Source organism: Loxodonta africana, chromosome 8 (genome assembly GCF_030014295.1).
Source record: "Loxodonta africana isolate mLoxAfr1 chromosome 8, mLoxAfr1.hap2, whole genome shotgun sequence".
Taxonomy (NCBI): Eukaryota; Metazoa; Chordata; class Mammalia; order Proboscidea; family Elephantidae; genus Loxodonta; species Loxodonta africana.
Genome location: NC_087349.1, coordinates 112,969,505 through 112,990,278, shown reverse-complemented (window position 1 = coordinate 112,990,278; position 20,774 = coordinate 112,969,505). Strand labels below are relative to the sequence as shown.

At 36.8% G+C, this 20,774-nt stretch overlaps 1 protein-coding gene across 1 annotated transcript in view; it reads left to right on the top strand.

Moving 5' to 3' along the window:
* The window catches only part of SPMIP7 (sperm microtubule inner protein 7), a 107,375-nt gene that overhangs the window by 38,109 nt on the left and 48,492 nt on the right, over positions 1-20,774 (top strand). The window contains exons 3-5 of the mRNA XM_003407113.3: positions 10,401-10,477; positions 16,662-16,800; positions 18,403-18,470. Coding sequence (XP_003407161.2) covers positions 10,401-10,477; positions 16,662-16,800; positions 18,403-18,470 — 284 coding nt within the window. The remainder of the gene's footprint in view (positions 1-10,400; positions 10,478-16,661; positions 16,801-18,402; positions 18,471-20,774) is intronic.

Here is a 20,774-nt window from a genome sequence, read left to right as displayed (position 1 = left end):
ATTTCTAGGAAAACCTCAATATTTTGAAATTAAATATGACATTCCAAATAATCTATACGTCAATGTGGAAATCACAACGGAAATTAGAAAACATTTTATACAAGATAAAGAAAAATGCAAGAAATCACATTTTGTTCAAGGCAATTAAAATTGCTAAGTGGAAAAATTAGCATTTAATTAGGAAAACAGGAAAGGCCTAAAGTTAATTACATAAATTCCCATCCGAAAAGAAAAAGAAAAAAACTGTTAGAGTAAATTGAAAATTAGAAGAAAATTTTTAATAGATAATAACATTTACATTTAATTAATTAAGAAATAAGTTAATTAACAAATACATGAGTCAGTGAAATAGAAAACAAATACACAAAAGAGAAATTTTATAAAGCCCAAAACTGTTCCTTTGGAAAGATTTAAAAAAAAAAAAAAAAAAGATAGGCCTTTTTTGCCTGAGAAGGATGGGGAAAAAAAAAAGAGAGAGAATATATATTAACAACATCAGAAATTAAAGGAGGGAAGGGAGAGCCAAGATAGCGGAGTTGACAAATGCTTCTGGTGAGCCCTCTTCACACCAAAGACCCGAAAAATAAGTAAAACAAGTATATTTATGACAAGCTAGGAGCCCTGAGCATCAAAGGCAAGCTTAGAAAATGAACTGAGGGGCAGAGGGAGGAAGAGATGGTTCAGAAGCGGAGAGGAGTTACTGGACCTGAATCGTGGTGAGCCCTCAGGCACCATTCCTGGGAGCGGCGGTGGTGGGCTGGTACTAGCATTCAGCTGCAGTTTCCTCAGGGAGAAGCAATCAGCCACACAGCCTACTCACACCTCCGGAACCAGAGAAGAATGGTACTCTCGGCAAAAGCTAAGTACTTGCGTATATTTTACTGCCCTCCTCCCCCGCTCCCAAGCCGGCCTCAGTGGCTGACTTCCCCGGGCCTGAGATAGGCCCTGTTGAGCACCGAGAGCCATCCTCCCAGCCTTGAAGAAGGAATAAATTTGCAGTCGGGGGAAAAGATAATTTGCCAGCTCCACTAATCAGGGGTGCTCAGGACAGAAGCAGCTCCTGTCCAGGCATAGACAGTCCATAGACTTTGAGTATCTTTCCCCTCTGCATGGACCTGTGTGGGCCTATTTCAGGAGAATAGGCCCTTGTTGGCAGACTCCACCTGTATCAGCTGTGCGGTGGAGAGGTGGGTGTTTGATGTTTGATATTGTTTTGCCTATTAAATAGGGTCCTTATATACCCACATCAGGGCCTAAGGACCGGTAGCGCCACTCAGGTCACCCAGCCACCCGCGACAGGGGTCCAAGGATAACTGGTACCTCCCAGTCCTTACAACCAAGAACACTGGGTGCCCATGGTCCATCTGTAGAACTCACCCACCTGTATGCTTTAGGGAACAGGGACACGCTTTCCTCAGAGACAAGTGGGGGATGATTCTCAGCCTCCTTCCTTGTTCAGAGTGTGACTTCCTACTGCAACCAGATACCAATACCTACACCAATCACCCCTGCCCCTCTAAGACTCTAGTACAGAGCCTGTACCACACATTTGATAATCAGCTACCTGGACACCTGAGCTGAATTCATACTAGAAAAGTGAACGGACTTCTAGACTGATGTACCTGATAACAACTCTACCCGTCTGGGGACTGAAAAGCAGAGCTCCAAAGGTGAAAATAATCAAGCTAGCTCACTCCAGCAACACATTTGGGCATATCAAAACAAAACAGAGCAAGAAGCTATGACACAGTAAGCAAACACAAAATAAACTAATACAATAACTTATAGATGGCTTGGAGACAACAGTCAATATCAAGTCACATAAAGAAACAGACAATGATCACCTCAACAGGCTCTCAAAACAAAGAACCCAGGGGTCTTCTAGGTGAAAGTGGATTCCTGGAATTACCAGATGCAGAATACAAAAGTTTAATGTACAGAACCCTTCAAGACATCAGGAAGGAAATGAGGCAATATGCAGAACAAGCCAAGGAACACACAGATAAAGCAATTGAAGAAATTAAAAAGATTATTCAGGAACATAATGAAACATTTAATAAGTTGGAAAAATCCATAGACAGGCAGCAATCAGAAATTCAGAAGATTAACAATAAAATTACAGAAGTAGACAACTTGATAGGAAGTCAGAGGAGCAGAATTGAGCAAGTGGAAGGCAGAATTTCTGAACTTGAAGATAAAGCACTTGGCACTAATATATTTGAAGAAAAATCAGATAAAAGAATTAAAAAAATGAAGAAAACTTAAGAATCATGTGGGACTCTATCAAGAGAAATAACCTATGAGTGACTGGAGTACCAGAACAGGGAGGGGTAACAGAAAATACAGAGACAATTGTTGGATATTTATTGGCAGAAAACTTCCCTGGTATTGTGAAAGATGAAAAGATATCCATCCAAGATGTTCATTGAACTCCGCATAAGGTAGATGATAAAACAAAGTCACCAAGACATATTATCATCAAACTTGCCAAAATCAAAGATAAAGAGAGAATTTTAAGCGCAGCTAGGGATAAACGAAAAGTCACCTACACAGGAGAGCCAATAAGAATAAGCTCGGACTACTCAGCAGAAACCATGCAGGCAAGAAGGCAATGGGATGACTTATATAAAAAATTGAAGGAAAAAAATTGCCAGCCAAGAATCATATATCCAGCAAAACTGTCTCTTAAATATGAAGGTGAAATTAGGACATTTCCGGATAAATAGAAGTTTAGGGAATTTGTAAAAACCAAACCAAAACTACAAGAAATACTAAACGGAGTTCTTTGGTTATAAAATCAATCATATCAGGTATCAATGCAAGACTAGAACACTGGGCAGAGCAATCAGAAGTCAACCCAGATAGGGAAATCAAAAAAATAAATCAAGATTTAAAAAATGCTCAAAACAGGGTAACAGCGATGTTATTGTGTAAAAGAAGACAACATTAAAACAATAAAGAAGGACTAAGAAATGTAGTCATAGGTCTTCCATATGGATAGGAAGATACGGCGATACAAAGAAATAAAAGTTAGGTTTAAACTTAGAAAAATAGGGGTAAATGATAAGGTAAACACAAAGGAGACAAACTATCCTACAGATCAAAATAAAATACAAGGAAAAAAGCAACTCAGCAGAAACAAAATCAACAACAATGAATATGAGGAAAGGACAATATATAAAGACAATCTACTCAGCACATAAAATTAAGTGGGAAAAAGAAAATGTCCACAACACACAAAAAAAGACATCAAAATGACAGCACTAAATTCATACCTACCCATAATTACACTGAATGTAAATGGACTAAATGCATCAATGAAGAGTCAGAGAATGGCAGAATGGATTAAAAAACAAGATCTGTCTATATGCTGCCTACAAGAGACACACCTTAGACTTAGAGACACAAACAAACTAAAACTCAAAGGATGGAAAAAATATATCAAGCAAACAACAATCAAAAAAGAGCAGGAGTGACAATATTAATTTCTGACAAAATAGAATTTAAAGATAAACCCACCATAAAGGATAAGGAAGGACACTATATAATGATTAAAGGGACAATATACCAAGAAGATATAACCATATTAAATACTTATGCACCCAATGACAGGGCTGCAATATACATAAAACAAACTCTGCTATCAGCATTGAAAAGTGAGATAGCTCCACAATAATAGTAGGAGACTTCAACACACCACTTTCAGTGAAGGACAAGACATCCAGAAAGAAGCTCAATAAAGACATGGAAGATCTAAACCAACTTGACCTCATAGACATATACAGAACACTCCACCCAACAGCAATCAAGTGTACTTTCTTTTCTAGTGCACATGGAACATTCTCTAGAATAGACCCCATATTAGGACATAAAGCAAGCGTTAGCAGAATCCAAAGCAATGAAATATTACAAAGCCTCTTCTTTGACCATAAGGCCATAAAAGTGGAAATCAATAACAGAAACAGCAGGGAAAAGAAATCAAACACTTGGAAATGGAACAATACCATGCTCAAAAAAAGACTGGATTATAGAAGACATTAAGGATGGAATAACGAAATTCACAGAATCCAATGGGAATGAAAACACTTCCTATCAGAACCTTTGGAACATAGTGAAAGCAATGCTCAGAGGTCAATTTATATCAATAAATGCACACATCCAAAAAGAAGAAAGGGTGAAAATCGAAGAATTTTCCCTACAACTTGAACAAATAGAAAGAGATCAACAAAAGAAACCCTCAGGCACCAGAAGAAACAAATAATAAAAATAGAGCAGAACTAAATGAAATAGAAAACAGAAAAACAACTGAAAGAACAAGACCAAAAGCTGGTTCTTTGAAAAAATCAACAAAATTGATAAACCATTGTCCAAACTGACAAAACAAAAACAGGAGAGGAAGCAAATAATCTGAATAAGAAATAAGATGGGTGATATTACAACAGACCCAACTGAAATTAAAAGAATCATACCAGATTACTAGGAAAAACTGTACTCTAACAAATTTGAAAAACTAGAAGAAATGGATGAATTCCTAGAAACACATTACCTACCTAAACTAACACAGAGGTAGAACAACAAAATAGACCCATAACAAAAGAAGAGATTGAAAAGGTAATCAAAAAAACTCCCAACAAAAAAAAGCTCTGCCCCGGACGGCTTCATTGCAGAGTTCTACCAAACTTTCAGAGAAAAGTTAACACCACTAATATTAAAAGTATTTCAGACCATAGAAAAGGACATAATACTCCCAAACTCATTCTGTGAAGCCAACATGTCCCTGATACCAAAACCAGGTAAAGATGCCACAAAAAAAGAAAATTACACATCCATATCCCTCATGAACTTTGATGCAAAAATCCTCAACAAAATTCTAGCCAATAGAATTCAACCCTGTATGAAAAAAATAATTCACCATGTCCAAGTGGGATTCATACAAAGTATGCAGGGATGATTCAACATTAGGAAAACAATTAATGTAATCCATCATATAAATAAAACAAAAGACAAGAATCACATGATTTTATCAATTGATGCAAAAAATGCGTTTGACGAAGTTCAATACCCATTCATGATAAAAACTCTCAACAATACAGGAATAGAAGGAAAATTCCTGAACATAATAGTAATAAAAAAAAAAAGAACATAATAGAAGGGATTCATACAAAGCCAATAGCCAACATCATCCTAAATGGAGGGAGCCTGAAAGCATTCCCTTTGGTATCTGGAACCAGACAAGGATGCTCTTTATCACCACTCTTACTCAACATTGTGCTAGAGGTCCTATCCAGATCAATTAGGCTAGATAAAGAAATAAAGGGCATCCAGATTGGCAAGGAAGAAGTAAAAGTATCCTTATTTGCAGATGACATGATCTTATACACAGAAAACCCTAAGGAATCCTCCTGAAAACTACTGAAGCTAATAGAAGAGCTCAGCAGAGTATCGGGATACAAGATAAACATACAAAAATTAGTTGGATTCCTCTACGCCAACCAAAAAAAAACATAGAAGAGGGAATCACCAAATGAATACCATTTACATTAGCCCCCAAGAAGTTAAAATACTTAGGAATAAATCTTACCAGAGATGTAAAAGACTTATACAAAGAAAACTACAAAACACTTCTGCAAGAAACTAAAAGAGACTTACATAAGAGGAAAAACATACCGTGCTCATGGATAGGAAGACTTAACATTATAAAAATGTCTCTTCTACCAAAAGTGACCTATAGAATTAATGCAAATCTGATCCAAATTCCGATAACATTTTTTAATGAGATGGAGAAACAAAGCACCAAATTCATATGGAAGGGAAAGAGGCCCCAGATAAGTAAAGCATAACTGAAAAAGAAGAACAAAGTGGGAGGCCTTACTTTACCTGATTTTAGAACCTATTATACTGCCACAGTAGTCAAAACAGCCTGGTACTGGTACAACAACACATACATAGACCAATGGAACAGAATTGAGAATCCAGCCATAAATCCATCCACATATGAGCAGCTGATATTTGACAAAGGCCCCAAAACAGTTAAATAAATGGGAGAAAGACAGTCTTTTTAACAAATGATGCTGGCATGGCTGGATATCCACCTGCAAAAAAATGAAACAAGACCCATAGCTCACTCTTTGCACAAAAATGAGCTCAAAATGGATCAAAAACCTAAATATAAGCTCTAAAATGATAAAGATCATGGAAGAAAAAATAGAGACAACGTTAGGAGCCCTAATACAAGGCATAAACAGTATACAAAACATTACTAACAATGCAGAAGAAAAACTAGATAACTGGGAGCTCCTAAAAATCAAACACCTATGCTCATCCAAAGACTTCATCAAAAGACTAAAAAGATTTCCTAAGGACTGGGAAAAATTTTTTAGCTATGATATTTCTGATCAGTGCCTGATCTGTAAAATCCACAGGATACTGCAAAAACTAAACCACAAAAAGACAAATAATTCAATCAAAAAATGGGCAAAAGATGTGAACAGACACTTCACTACAGAAGACATTGAGGTAGCTAACAGATACATGAGGAAATGCTTACGATCATTAGCCATTAGAGAAATGCAGATCAAAACTACCATGAGATTTCATCTCACTCCAACAAGGCTGGCATCAATCCAAAAAACACAAAACAATAAATGTTGGAGAGGCTGTGGAGAGATTGGAACACTTATATGCTGCTGGTGGGAATATAAAATAGTAGAACTTTGGAAATCAATTCGCTGCTTCCTTAAAAAGCTATAAATAGAACTACCATACAATCCAGCAATCCCACTCCTTGAAATATATCCTAGAGAAATAAGAGCCTTTACACAAACAGATATACGCACATCCATATTCATTGCAGCACTGTTTACAATAGCAAAAAGATGGAAGCAACCAAGGCACCCATCAACAAATGAGTGGATAAATAAATTATGGTATATTCACACAATGGAATACTACCCATCGATAAAGAACAGTGATGAATCTGTGAAGCATTTCATAACATGGAGGAATCTGGAAGGCATTATGCTGACTGAAATTAGTTGCAAAAGGACAAATATCAATAAGACCACTATTATAAGAACTTGAAAAATAGTTTAAACAGAGAAGAAAATATTCTTTGATGGTTATGAGAGGGGGGAGGGAGGGAGTGTGGGAGAGCGGTATCCACTAATTAGACAGTAGATAAGAACTACTTTAGGTGACGGGAGAGACAACACACAATACAGGAGAGGTCAGCACAACTGGACTAAACCAAAAGGAAAGAAGTTTCCTGAATAAACTGAATGCTTCGAAGGCCAGTGTAGCAGGGGTTGGGGTTTGGGGACCATGGTTTCAGGGGACTTCTAAGTCAATTTGCATAATAAAATCTATTCAGAAAACGTTCTGCATGCCACTTTGGGGAGTGGCATCTGGGGTCTTAAATGCTACAAGCTGCCATCTAAGATGCATCAATTGTTCTCAACCCACCTGGATCAAAGGAGAGTGAAGAACAGCAAGGATACAAAGTAATCACGAGCCTGAGAGACAGAAAGGGCTACATAAACCAGAGACTACATCATCCTGAGGCCAGAAGAACTAGATGGTGCCTGGCTATGACCAATGACTGCCCTGACAGGAAACACAACAGAGAACCCCTGAGGGAGCAGGAGAGCAGTGGGATGCAGACCCCAAATTCTCATAAGACCAGGCTTAATGGTCTGACTGAGACTAGAAGGACCTTGGTGGTCAGGGCCCCCAGACCTTCTGTTGGCCCAGGACAGGAACCATTCCCAAAGCCAACTCTTCAGACAAGGATTGGACCGGACAATGGTTTGGAGAGGGATGCTGATGAGGAGTGAGCTTCTTGGATCAGGTGGACACTTGAGACTATGTTGGCATTTCCTGTGTAGAGGGGAGATGAGAGGATAGAAGGGGTTAGAAGCTGGTGAAATGGACATGAAAAGAGAGAGTGTAAGTTTTTTTGTGAGAGACTGACTTGATTTGTAAACTTTAACTTAAAGCACAATAAAAATTAAAAAAAAATTAATGGTTGTAACTGTAAATCCTAAAAGAAAAAAATAGAATATTACAATCTACTGTATGCCATAAATTTGACAAGTTATGAAGTGTGCTAATTCCTTGAAAAATATCACTTATCAAAATTGACACTAAATTAAATATATGGATGCCTTTAAATAAATTGAATTTTTACCAAAAATCTTCCCACAATGAGAACTCCAGGTCCAGATGGTTTCAGTAGTGAATTTTATGAAATATTTCAGGAAAAAAATCAAATCAATCTGATATGAATTATTCCATAAAATAGAAGAGGGAACACTTCCCAGCTATTTTTGTGTCCAGTTTAAATTAATATACCAAAATCAAATAAAGATATTACACAAATAAAGGAAGTGACAGATTAATATTCTTCATGTACATAGACACAAAAAACTCTTACAAAGTCTTGGCAAATCAAAAGCAGTAATTTATAGAAAGGATAATACACTATCACCAAGTGAGATTTGTTCTAGGAATGCAAATATTGGTTTAACATTAAAAAATCAATCAATATAATTCACCATAGTAACAGAATAAAGGATAAAGATGTAGCTTTGATGAAATTAAAAAAAAATCATAATGAACAAGTTTAAATACAGACTAAAATCCCTGAATTCAGAATTGATAAATAGGAATAGTTGATAGTGGTAGAATGGAAACTAGCTGTGGGAAGTTCAACATGAAAGATCAAAAGATAAGAGACTTGGATGATAGAATGAGAAACACCAACGTTTATCTAATGGGAATTTCAAAAGAAGACAATAAAGAGAATACAATAATAAAGACAAAGAATTGTCCAGATCTATGTCCAATTCTCAGGATGAGGATTCATAACATGTCCTAAGCTGGGTGAACAAAATATGTCCTCTCCTAAGCAAATTATATTGTAAATGTAGAAAAACTAAGACAAAGATAATATCCTAAATACAGCCAGAAAGAGGAAACGACAAAAGCAAAATCAGAATATTTTCAAACAATTAAATTCAATATATTTTCAAAACAACGATACAGGCCATAAGTCAATGAGGTATGTCCAAGACGTTATGGAATCATAACTATTAAAGTAGAATTCTAAACCCAATTAGAATATTAGTTGAGGATGAGGATAAATTGAAAACCACGATTAAAAGAAGTTTACATCCTTGATGAAAGAACTGCTACTAAGGAGAATGAAACCCAGAACCTGGGGCAGGGTGAGGGAGAACAAGTAGGATAAAAGAAGTAAAAATAGGCAAGGAATTGGTGAAATATCTTGGAAAAGCTAAATAAATAGTAGCTTAACTATTAAATATAGTAATAATAATGATTATAGTAATAAATAATTAAATAATTTTGAAAGAAAGGAAAGGGGATGTACTTTAGAGCTATTAATAGTCTTGTATTATCAGGAGACAAGACAGAAAATGATTTTTTAAAGTTTTTAATTGCGTTGTTGTTAGGTGCCGTCAAGTCGGTTCGGACTCATAGCAACCCTGTGCACAACAGAATGATACACTGCCTGGTCCTACTCCATTCTTACAATCATTGTTATGCTTGAGCTCATTGTTGCAGCTACTATGTCAATCCACCTCGTTGAGGTCTTCCCCTTTTCCACTGACCCTGCACTTTGCCAAGCATGATGTACTTCTCCAGGGACTGATCCCCCCTGACAACATGTCCAAAGTATGTAAGACGCAGTCTCGCCATCCTTGCTTCTAAGGAGCATTCTGGTTGTATTTCTTCCAGGAGAGATTTGTTTGTTCTTTTGGCAGTCCATGGTATATTCAATATTCTTCACCAACACCACACTTCAAAGGCATCAATTCTTCTTCAGTCTTTGTTATTGATTGTCCAGCTTTCACATGCATATGATGCCATTGAAAATACCATGGCTTGGGTCAGGTGCACCTTAGTCTTCAAGGTGACATCTTTGCTCTTATATTTAAAATCAAGAGCCTTCTCATGGAAAACACTGAATTTTCATATACATTTTGGAAATTTTAATTTAGCCACTAAAAAAAACCAAACCCGTTGCCATTGAGTCAATTCTGAGTCATAGTGACCCTACAGGACAAAATAGAACTGCCCCATAGGGTTTCCAAGGAGCGACTGGTGGATTTGAACTGCCAACCTTTTGGTTAGCAGCCATAACTCTTAACCACTATGCCACCAGGGTTGCCATTTAGCCACCTGAATAATATAAATAGAATGTAAATTTCCAAAACAATATAGTGAGAGTAGGAAAACGTTGAATCTGGTCAATTCCAGAGGTGCTATGAAGGAAGAGAGAAAGAAAAGAAAAAAGAAAAGTATGGTGAATAGAAAATAATAGCAATCCCCATTTGTATCTGGTTTCTTCTTACTTGTTATTCACGTCTTATTCCTTATAGGATGACGGTGAACCACTTTTTCAACCAAACAAGAAATATAATGCAAAGGATTCATTTTACAAGTCTTCTACACAAAAGTAAGCATTTTTCCCAGTCAAATTTTTATTTACAATGTATTTATTTATCCTTAATCACGTATATCCTTTGTGTCTACAATATCCTGAATCCTAGGTGTAAGTCAGAGAACATCAAACACAGATACTTGTAACTAGGTTATGTTGATTGCTAAAAGCAGAAGGTGAAGGAAGACTCCTAGAGAACACCTATATTCAATAGAAGAACAAAACCAAAACAGAGAAGAAATGGTCAGACAGAGAGAAGGAGATAAGAGTACAGTGTCATAGAAAAGAATAGCAGAGAAAGTGTGAAGGAGGACAATTCATTTGCTCATTCAACACATATTTATTGAGTACCTATTATATGCCTATATTCTAGTCTCTGAGATATATCAGTGAATAAGACAGACCACCATCTCTGCTCTCAAAGAGCTCTCATTCTAAATGTAGGGCGGGGGGGGAAGCAATAAACAATAAGAAAGAAAATGGATCATATGTTAGTAGGCTTGATAAGTCCATGGAAAAGAAAAGAAAAGGTAGTATAGGATACAGAGGAATCAGGAGTGCCAGGGTCTGTGGGGTTAGTAGGCTTCAGTAATAAATAAAAGGTCAGAGGCATCCTTGAGAGATGAGATTTGAGCAGAAACTTGGAGGGAATAGCTGAGCTGATACCTTGAGTAACTCTATTCCGGACAGAGGGGATTTAGAACAAAGCAATTATAAATGCCAAGGCTTTTACTTGCAGTGGTTAAAGCACTTGGCTGCCAACCAAAAGGTTGGCGATTCAAACCCACCAGCCACTCTGCAGGACAAAGATATGACAGTCTGCTTCCATAAAGATTTACAGCTTTGGGAATCCTATAAGGCAGATAGTGTTGCTGTAAGTCAGAATCAACTCAACAGCAGTGAGTTAATCTTTCCGATCCTCAGTTTTCTCATCCTAAAAATGAAGTCTTGAAATTATAAGACTTCTAAATTCCTCCCTAGTTTTGAGTTAATTTACTACTGTAATCTTACCTTGATATTTATCAGAAGAAAAATAGTTCCGTGATCATTTTAGAAATGGTTAATGCTTTGGTTAAAGTCACAATACTTTGAATATAGCAATTTTTAATTTTATTTTTATAAAACAAAGTATCAAATCATAGTATTAAGTAGCATTTTTTAAAAAAAATCTTATAAAAGTTTTCTTAGAGAAAAGCTTGTATACCTGACACGGAAAATTCCATTAGATAATTCATGAAATATGAGTATATCATAGTCTCAAAAAGTAAAGTGTCTTTCAAGCTTTAAATCAACTCACAGGTAAATTTCTTAGTGCAATCCTAGTCAGAAAACTGTACCATTTAAGTCGTAGCTATAATTAAAAAGATTTCATTAGATTTAGCATTTCTTTCACTCATTGCCATCTAGATGATTTCAACTCATGGCAACTGCAAATGTGTCACAGTAGAACTGGAATAAGTGAATTCAGAATGCATATGGATCAGCCTCCATGCTATTTACCTTTACCACTGGGTTTGGTTTTGGTTTTTTACTATTGTTTGATTTAATCCTCACAACATTCATATGTGGTAAATATATTAATTTTAATCATTATGCATTCTTTCCACTGCTATTCATAAGGTTTTCACTGACTAATGCTTTTCAGAAGTAGACTGCCGGGTCCTTCTTCCTAGTCTGTCTTAGTCTGGAAGCTCAGCTGAAACCTGTCCTCCATGGGTGACCCCGCTGGTATCTGAATACCAGTGGCATAGCTTCCAGCATCACAGCAACACAAAAGCCCCCACAGTATGACAAACTGACAGATAGCAATGGAGCATTGTCTGATATAGTGCTGGAAAATGAGCCCCCAGGTTGGAAGCACTCAAAAGATGACTGGGGAAGAGCTGCCTTTTCAAAGTAGAGTCGACCTTAATGATGTGGGTGGAGTAAAGCTTTCAGGACCTTCATTTGCTGATGTGGCACGACTCAAAATGAGAAGAAACAGCTGCAAACATCCATTAATAATCGGAACCTGGAACGCATGAAGTATGAATCTAGGAAAATTGGAAATTGTCAAAAATGAAATGGAATGCATAAACATCGATATCCTAGGTATTAGTGAGCTGAAATGGACTGGTATTGGCCATTTTGAATCGCACAATCATGTAGTCTACTATGCTGGGAATGACAACCTGAAGAGGAATGGTGTTACATTCATCGTCAAAAAGAATGTTTCAAGATCTATCCTGAAGTACGATGCTGTCAGTGATAGGATAATATCCATACGCCTACAAGGAAGACCAGTTAATATGACTATTATTCAAATTTTCACACCAACCACTAAGGCCAAAGATGAAGAAATAGAAGATTTTGCTGCAGTCTGAAATTGATCAAACATGCAATTGAGATGCATTGATAATTACTGGCAATTGGAATGGGAAAGTTGGAAACAAAGAAGGATAAGTAGTTGGAAAATATGGCCTTGGTGATAGAAACAATGCCGGAGATTGAATGATAGAATTTTGCAAGACCAACGACTTCATTGCAAATACCATCTTTCACCAACATAAACGGAGACTCTACACATGGACCTCGCCAGATGGAACACACAGAAATCAAATTGACTACCTCTGTGGAAAGACAATGGAAAAGCTCAATATCATCAGTCAGAACAAGGCCTGGGGCCGACTGTGGAACAGACCATCAATTGCTCATATGCAAGTTCAAGCTGAAACTGAAGAAAATCAGAGCAAGTCCACGAGAGCCAGAATATGACCTTGAGTATATCCCACCTGAATTTAGAGACCATCTGAAGAATAGATTTGATGCATTGAACACTAGTGACTGAAGACCAGACGAGTTGTGGAATGACATCAAGGACATCATCCATGAAGAAAGCAAGAGGTCATTGAAAAGACAGGAAAGAAAGAAAAAACTAAGATGGATGTCAGAGTAGACTCTGAAACTTGCTCTTGAGCGTCAAGCAGCTAAAGCAAAAGGAAGAATTGATGAAGTAAAAGAACTGAACAGAAGATTTCAAAGGGCCTCTCAAGAAGACAAAATAAAGTATTATAATGACATGTGCAAAGAGCTGGAGATGGAAAACCAAAAGGGAAGAACACCCTTAGCATTTCTCAAGCTGCAAGAACTGAGGAAAAAATTCAAGTCTCAAGTTGCAATAGTGAAGGACTCTATGGAGAAAATATTAAAAGATGCAGGAAGCATCAAAAGAAGATGGAAGGAATACACAGAGTCATTATACCAAAAAGAATTAGTCGATGTTCAACCATTTCAAGAGGTGGCATATGATCAGGAACCAATGGTACTGAAGGAAGAAGTCCAAGCTGCTCTGAAGGCATTGGCGAAAAACAAGACTCCAGGAATTGATGGAATATCAATTGAGATGTTTCAACAAACGAATGCAGCACTGGAGATGCTCACTCCTCTATGCCAAGAAATATGGAAGACAGCTTCCTGGCCAACTGACTGGAAGAGATCCATATGTATGCCTATTCCCAAGAAAGGTGATCCAACCGAATGTGGAAATTACAGAACAATATCATTAATATCACACACAAGCACAATTTTGCTGAAGACCTTTCAAAAATGGCTGTAGCAGTATATTGACAGGGAACTGCCAGAAATTCAGGTTGGTTTCAGAAGAGGACGTGGAACCAGGAATATCATTGCTGATGTCACATGGATCCTGGCTGAAAGGAGAGAATACTAGAAGGAGGTTTACCTGTGTTTTATGAACCATGGAAAGGCATTTGACTGTGTGGATCATAACAAATTATGGATAACATTGAGAAGAATGGGAATTCCAGAACACTTAATTGTGCTCATGAGGAACCTTTACATAGATCAAGAGGCAGTTGTTCAGACAGAACAAGGGGATACTGATTGGTTTAAAGTCAGAAAAGGTGTGCGTCAGGATTGTATTCTTTCACCATACCTATTCAACCCGTATGCTGAGCAAATAATCTGAGAAGCTGGCCTTTATGAAGAAGAACGAGGCATCAGGATTGGAGGAAGAGTCATTAACAACCTGCATTATGCAGATGACACAACCCTGCTTGCTGAAAGTGAAGAGGACATGAAGCACTTACTAATGAAGATCAAAGACCACAGCCTTCAGTATGGATTGCACCTCAACATAAAGAAAACAAAAATTCTCACAACTGGACCAATGAGCAACGTCGTGATAAACGGAGAAAAGACTGACGTTGTCAAGGATTTCATTTTACTTGGATCCACAATCAACAGCCATGGAAGCAGCAGTCAAGAAATCAAAAGACTCATTGCATTGGGTAAATCTGCTGCAAAGGACCTCTTTCAAGTGTTGGAAAGCAAAGATGTCACCTTGAAGACTAAGGTGCGCCTGACCCAAGCCATGGTATTTTCAATCGCATCATATGCATGTGAAAGCTGGACAATGAATAAGGAAGACTGAAGAAGAATTGACGCCTTTGAATTGTGGTGTTGGTGAAGAATATTGAATATACCATGGACGGCCAAAAGAACGAACAAATCTGTCTTAGAAGAAGTACAGCCAGAATGCTCCTTAGAGGCAACGGTGGCGAGACTGTGTCTTACGTACTTTGGACATGTTGTCAGGAGGGATCAGTCCCTGGAGAAGGACATCATGCTTGGCAGAGTACAGGGTCAGTGGAAAAGAGGAAGACCCTCAACGAGGTGGATTGACATAGTGGCTGCAACAATGAGCTTAAGTATAACAACGATTGTAAGGATGGCACAGGACCGGGCAGTGTTTCGTTTTGTTGTGTGTAGAGTCGCTATGAGTCGGAACCGACTCAACAGCACCTAACAACAAGAACATCCATTCTTTCATTTTTACCACCTAACACAGTGCTACAAATACAGTAATCTCTGAGTAGTTATTTGTCAAAGGAATGCAGAACACTGGAATTTCTTTGCACACTGACTTTAGTTAGTAATGGAATTACTTGGAAAAATATGGTTTGCCCACAGAATATAAAGATCAGTTTTAGCACCAAGTTTGGACAGGGCAGAAGCAGGGGTAGCTCCCGGGATCCAGGCAATGGGAGCCCAGACCATCTATTCATCTATTTGTCCAGGACATAGTTTCTGGAATGAGAGTTGTTTGTCTGCTTTTGGAAACCCTGGTGGCGTAGTGGTTAAGTGCTAAAGCTGCTAACCAAAAGGTCAGCAGTTCGAATTCACCGGGCATTCCTTGGAAACTCTATGGGGCAGTTCTACTCTGTACTATAGGGTCGCTATGCGTCAGAATCAACTCGATGGCGATGGTTTTTTTTATTATTCAGCATAAACTTGGAGTATATTCCACTGTGTCTGCCATGCATGCCTGTCAAAAAGAGCAACAACTTTCAAAACTCCAAATACAAATCCTTAGGTATGGTCATTGAATACAATAAGATGGCGGGTGATTTAAACATTTGGCTGCATTGGTACGGAACAGCAGACAAGCCTCTGACTCATGTGAGGCAGATTATCTGGATGTGAGATCACCAGTAGCTGTGAGACCTTAGGCAAACAAATCCAGTTGTCAAAGCTGAAATTTATTTGTTGGTAAGTCAATGATCTCTTGCCCTGCTGTGAGTCAAGTGAAATCTTCTGTAAACTGTAAAATGTATATCAGCATAGGTTTTAGTTAAATTACCACAAATTTAGTAGCTTAAAACAACACCCATTTATTGTCTCACAGTTCTGTGTATCAGAAGTCTGGGCATATCTCACCTGGGTTCTCTGCTCAGGGTCTGGAATCAAGGTGTCAGTCGGGGCTGGATTCTCATCTTCCAAGCTCATTCAGGTTGTTGGAAGAATCCAGATATTACAGCTGTAGGATTCATAAAGATTTAAGGAAAGCAGAACACCTACTGCTTTTTTTTGGTATCTTTCTAGGCTTCACCTACTTAGGTCAGGCCACCCAAAGACAATCTCCCTATTGATCAACTCAAAGTTAACTGTCTAGGAATCTTATATATGCAAAATCTCTTTTGCCATATAATGTAACATAATCATGGGAGCGATATTGCATCATATTTACAGGTCCCATCCACATTCAAGGGGAAGTGATTATATAGGTGTATATACTAGGGGGTGGGAATCTTGGGGATATTGTAGAATTCTGCCTACCATTGTATATGATATTGTTATAAACCATATCAAGTGGATATGTATTTTTTAGATAAAATGCTCTTATTTGATAATATCATAGAGCTTATGAAGATGTTCCTTGGGACAAAATGCTACCACCGAAACTTGATCCAGAAGAAACAACAATGGAAAAAGCTAGTGACCTCATCTCACAGTGTTTTACTCTGAAAAGATACGAAAAACTACCAGCAATAACTCAGGTCAGTGAACATTCCTGAGTAACAGCTTATTATTTCTGTTACTGAACTGAACTCCAAAACTTTGTTTAGTTACAATAACACTTATTTTATTGCTTAGAATTACTGAAAGAATCAAATACATATACACATCTATAATCATAAAATTCATTGATAATTGCAATACTTTAAAATTATTAATATTGAATTTTTTAATTTATTATTTAGAGTCTACCTCTTTCTCAAAAGTAATCTGAGCAGTTCATCATTGAGTACACAGAAGCAATGACTGTACTTATCATATAGCTCTTATTATCTAATACAACGAAGCCTACCAAGTGGTCAGTAGATAGGGCCATTCTTTTCATCTCTGAACATCTAGGAGAATTTGTCACATAGATTATTATATCAACACCCACAGCCACTGATTAAAATCCATCATTAAAAAAAATAAAGTTTATATTTTTGACATGACACATACTCAGTTTTACATTATTTGCCCATAACCCCAAATCTTTTCTCCCCGTTTCTCTTCTTGCTTTTCCAGTCTGCTGCCCAACCATCACCCTCTCTAATGTATTCTATCCTGTCTTTGCTGAAATTTCAAACCCTCAAGTGTGCCATGTGTTTCTTCTGTTCTTACCTTTTGCAAATAGTTTTCCATTGCCTGCATCACTCTTTGTATCCTTCAGTATCCTTCAGGTTTCATTTTAGACCTCACTTCTGACCACTTAACACTAGCTTAGATGTGCCTGCTGTGTGCTTGCAAAACACCTTCTGTTTCTGTTGATTCTCTCATCCTTTTGTACCATATGTACCCATTTAGAAGTCTGGTTAAGCCATTTAGTTACTTTTCATAATGAGGTTTTTGGATACATAAAATGTAAAGGATTAAAAAGCAAACCAATTATATTGAAATACAATTCTAAACCAGACCCTTAATGGAAACATAGACCCCAGGTAAAGAAAGTCACATTATCTTATAAGACTTCTTCAATTCTAAAATGAAAAATGTTAACAAGAGAGGAAAAACACAGGTTTAATACAAAGACTTAAACACAGGATTTTCACATAGAGATTAAAATAGAGGACAAACAATATGCATGGTTCTTTGTAATTGTTTTCTTTAAATCTCTAAGCTACTTCAAAATATTTTTGAGTCTTGTGAAAATTGATCACTCCATTACAAATCTATAATTTGATTTCATATTCCATGGTGTTAAATTATGTTAGTGTCCAGAGGCCCTTCCCAAGCAACATGAGTTTCAAATCTCAGGATCTGGGCTGAGCTGGAAAGGGTAGACTGGCCTGGGGATGCGGGTGTGAGCCAAGGTGGATCCAAGGATGAACACTAAAATCAGACCTTTCACATGGGCTTCCATCTGAAGGAGTTAGGTAATGAGGCAAACGCCAGCTGTGAGACAACACACTGAAACTGAGGGTCTGAGAGCAGAGCACAGATCATGGGTGGCTCTGTAGCCAACCTTGAGTTGCTGGAGGTACTTGGGGAGGCCTGGGGTTTGGTTATTGTGCGGAGAGGGCGCTAAAGGTGCTGAAGCTTATATACTGTATATTACAATGATTTGTTTATTAAACATCTGTCATTGGTTTTGATGATGATTTTAGATGGTTGGTGGACTCTGGGACAGATTTCAAACAAGATCTTTCTTGGCACCAGTCAAGCCAATTAACTTGTAAGTTTTATCTCCTAATATTCTCATTGCTAGATTTTCACTATCACTTATTTATAATTAAGAATCTGATGCTCTAACCCTTGGGTTAGAGAGATGGGTGTGGCATATCTTCTGTTGGAGAGCATTCCAGAGGCCTTTAGACTCCTATCACTCTGAATTAAAAAAATAGCCCAAATCCCATTTTAATTACTCAGTTCAGTCTGCTATCTTTCATTTCCTCCTAAGCCTCCTTAAGATTTAGGACATTAAATATAGCACAAACATTTTTAAATGGGGAGTCCTTTATAAATAATTTGATATGATGAATTATTATATTGTAAAAAAAAATTTTTTTTTAATAATTAGTGAAGTTCGTAAAAAAGGAATTCTAATACTTATTTTCTGTCAGCTTTTATATCATACAGTTATTTTATGTTCTTTTAAGGCTGGAAACTATAGGCTTATTACTGAAACTTTCACGTATGCAATTTTGTGTGTCTAATCTAAAAAAACTTGTTTTTGCCTTTGAAGATGTCACTATTTTGTCTTGATTTTTTTGTTCTCACCACAACCCACAACCCAGGTCATCATCTTGGTTTTTATTTTTTAATTCTTTTTTGAATATTTCCTAAATAAAAAATATATAAATGAGAATTTGGCATAATTTCAAAATAAAATATTACCAGCTTTAGGGAAGTCCCATATGTGCATCTTTTTAAGCATATTTGCCTTCCTCAGGATTATTACTATTCTGGATTTGATGTTTAGTATTTCTATGCATTTCTTTAATCTTTTAAATCATATGTGTTATTGTTAACCAATATATTTATGGTTCATGTTTATCGCTATTAGTAGGAATCGATTCAACAGCAACAGGTTTGGTATATTTTGTGGTTCATGCTTATAAACTCTATAGGTGATATCATACATATACATACACAATTTAGTATTTTCATTTCAGTATTGCATTTGCAAGATTCATACAGGTTTACATCTGCATCTCTAGGTATTCATTTTCCCTGCTGTATATTCTGGATTTACCATAATTTATTCATCCATTCTTATAATTCATCTTTTCATCTGAGTTTTATTGTAACTGGAAACAATGCTCCCATACCTACATCTACCCAAGTGTGAAATGATTTCAGGGTTTTATATATATACATATTTATATCTAGAATTGCTGGATCAAGGGAAGTACACTTCTTTACATTCTAGATATTACCATATTCTTCTCCAAATGAGTTGCAACAATGGACTCCCCCATCACCAGTAATTGAGTTCCCATCACTTCACATCCAGGCCATCATTTGGAATGTTCAAGTTAAAAAAAAATTGCCAGTCTGATGGGTGTGAAATTGTACTTCATTATGGTTTTAAATTACACCTACCAGATTACTAAAAATAGCAAGCATTTTTTGTAAGTTAATTAGTTATTTGGGTTTTTGCTTTTATAACTTGACTGCTTATATATTTTGCCCCTTTTGCTCTTGGGTTGCCTTTTACTTATTAACTATAGAAAGCTTTATATTTACTATTTTGGATAAAAATCTGTTACTGATAATGTGCAACAAAGTATCTTTTCCTAGTTAGTGACTCTTCTATTTTTATGGCGCGTTTTCCGAAACTGAAAATTTTAATTTTAAAATAGTTGAATTATTAACATTTTGATTTATGATTTGTGCTTTTTGTGAAATTTTAAAGAAATATTTCCCTGCCCTGAAGTAATAAAAATATTCTCCCTTTTTCTTTTTTTAATTAAAGTTTTATAGTTTTTCTTTTCACATTTATCCTTTTAAACCAGTTGAAATTGATTTTGCTCACAGTATGATGTAGCGATCCAGACCATTCACATGAATAGCTAATTGTCCTAGCCCAGTTTAATGAGTAAGGCAGAGATTTTTTTAGCCTGTTGGTGGCCAGTAGTGAGTCACAACCAACATTTTATAAAAATTAAACAGAATAGAAAATATCAGAATGAACCACATGGAACTTTATATAAAACTGTATTTGGGGGCAAATACTGTAGCCAATTATGCGAGACTGACAGGCGTCGGAAAAGCCAAACACGCGTTGTCCAGGAAGAGGTTAGTCCATCTGTTGCTCACTGAAGTCTCTTCTGATTTCCTGGTTTTATCATGGTCAATTTGATCATTGCCTCAGTGGTAGGGTTAATGCTGTACATTTAATTTTATATTTGCATACTCACAGCTAGTTACAAAACAAAGTACAGGAGACTTTTGCCCAGAATCAGCAAAGTTAATGAGAATTTTTACTAAATTTCAGTAATGAAAGACATTACCAAGGATAATATTTTTCGAATAT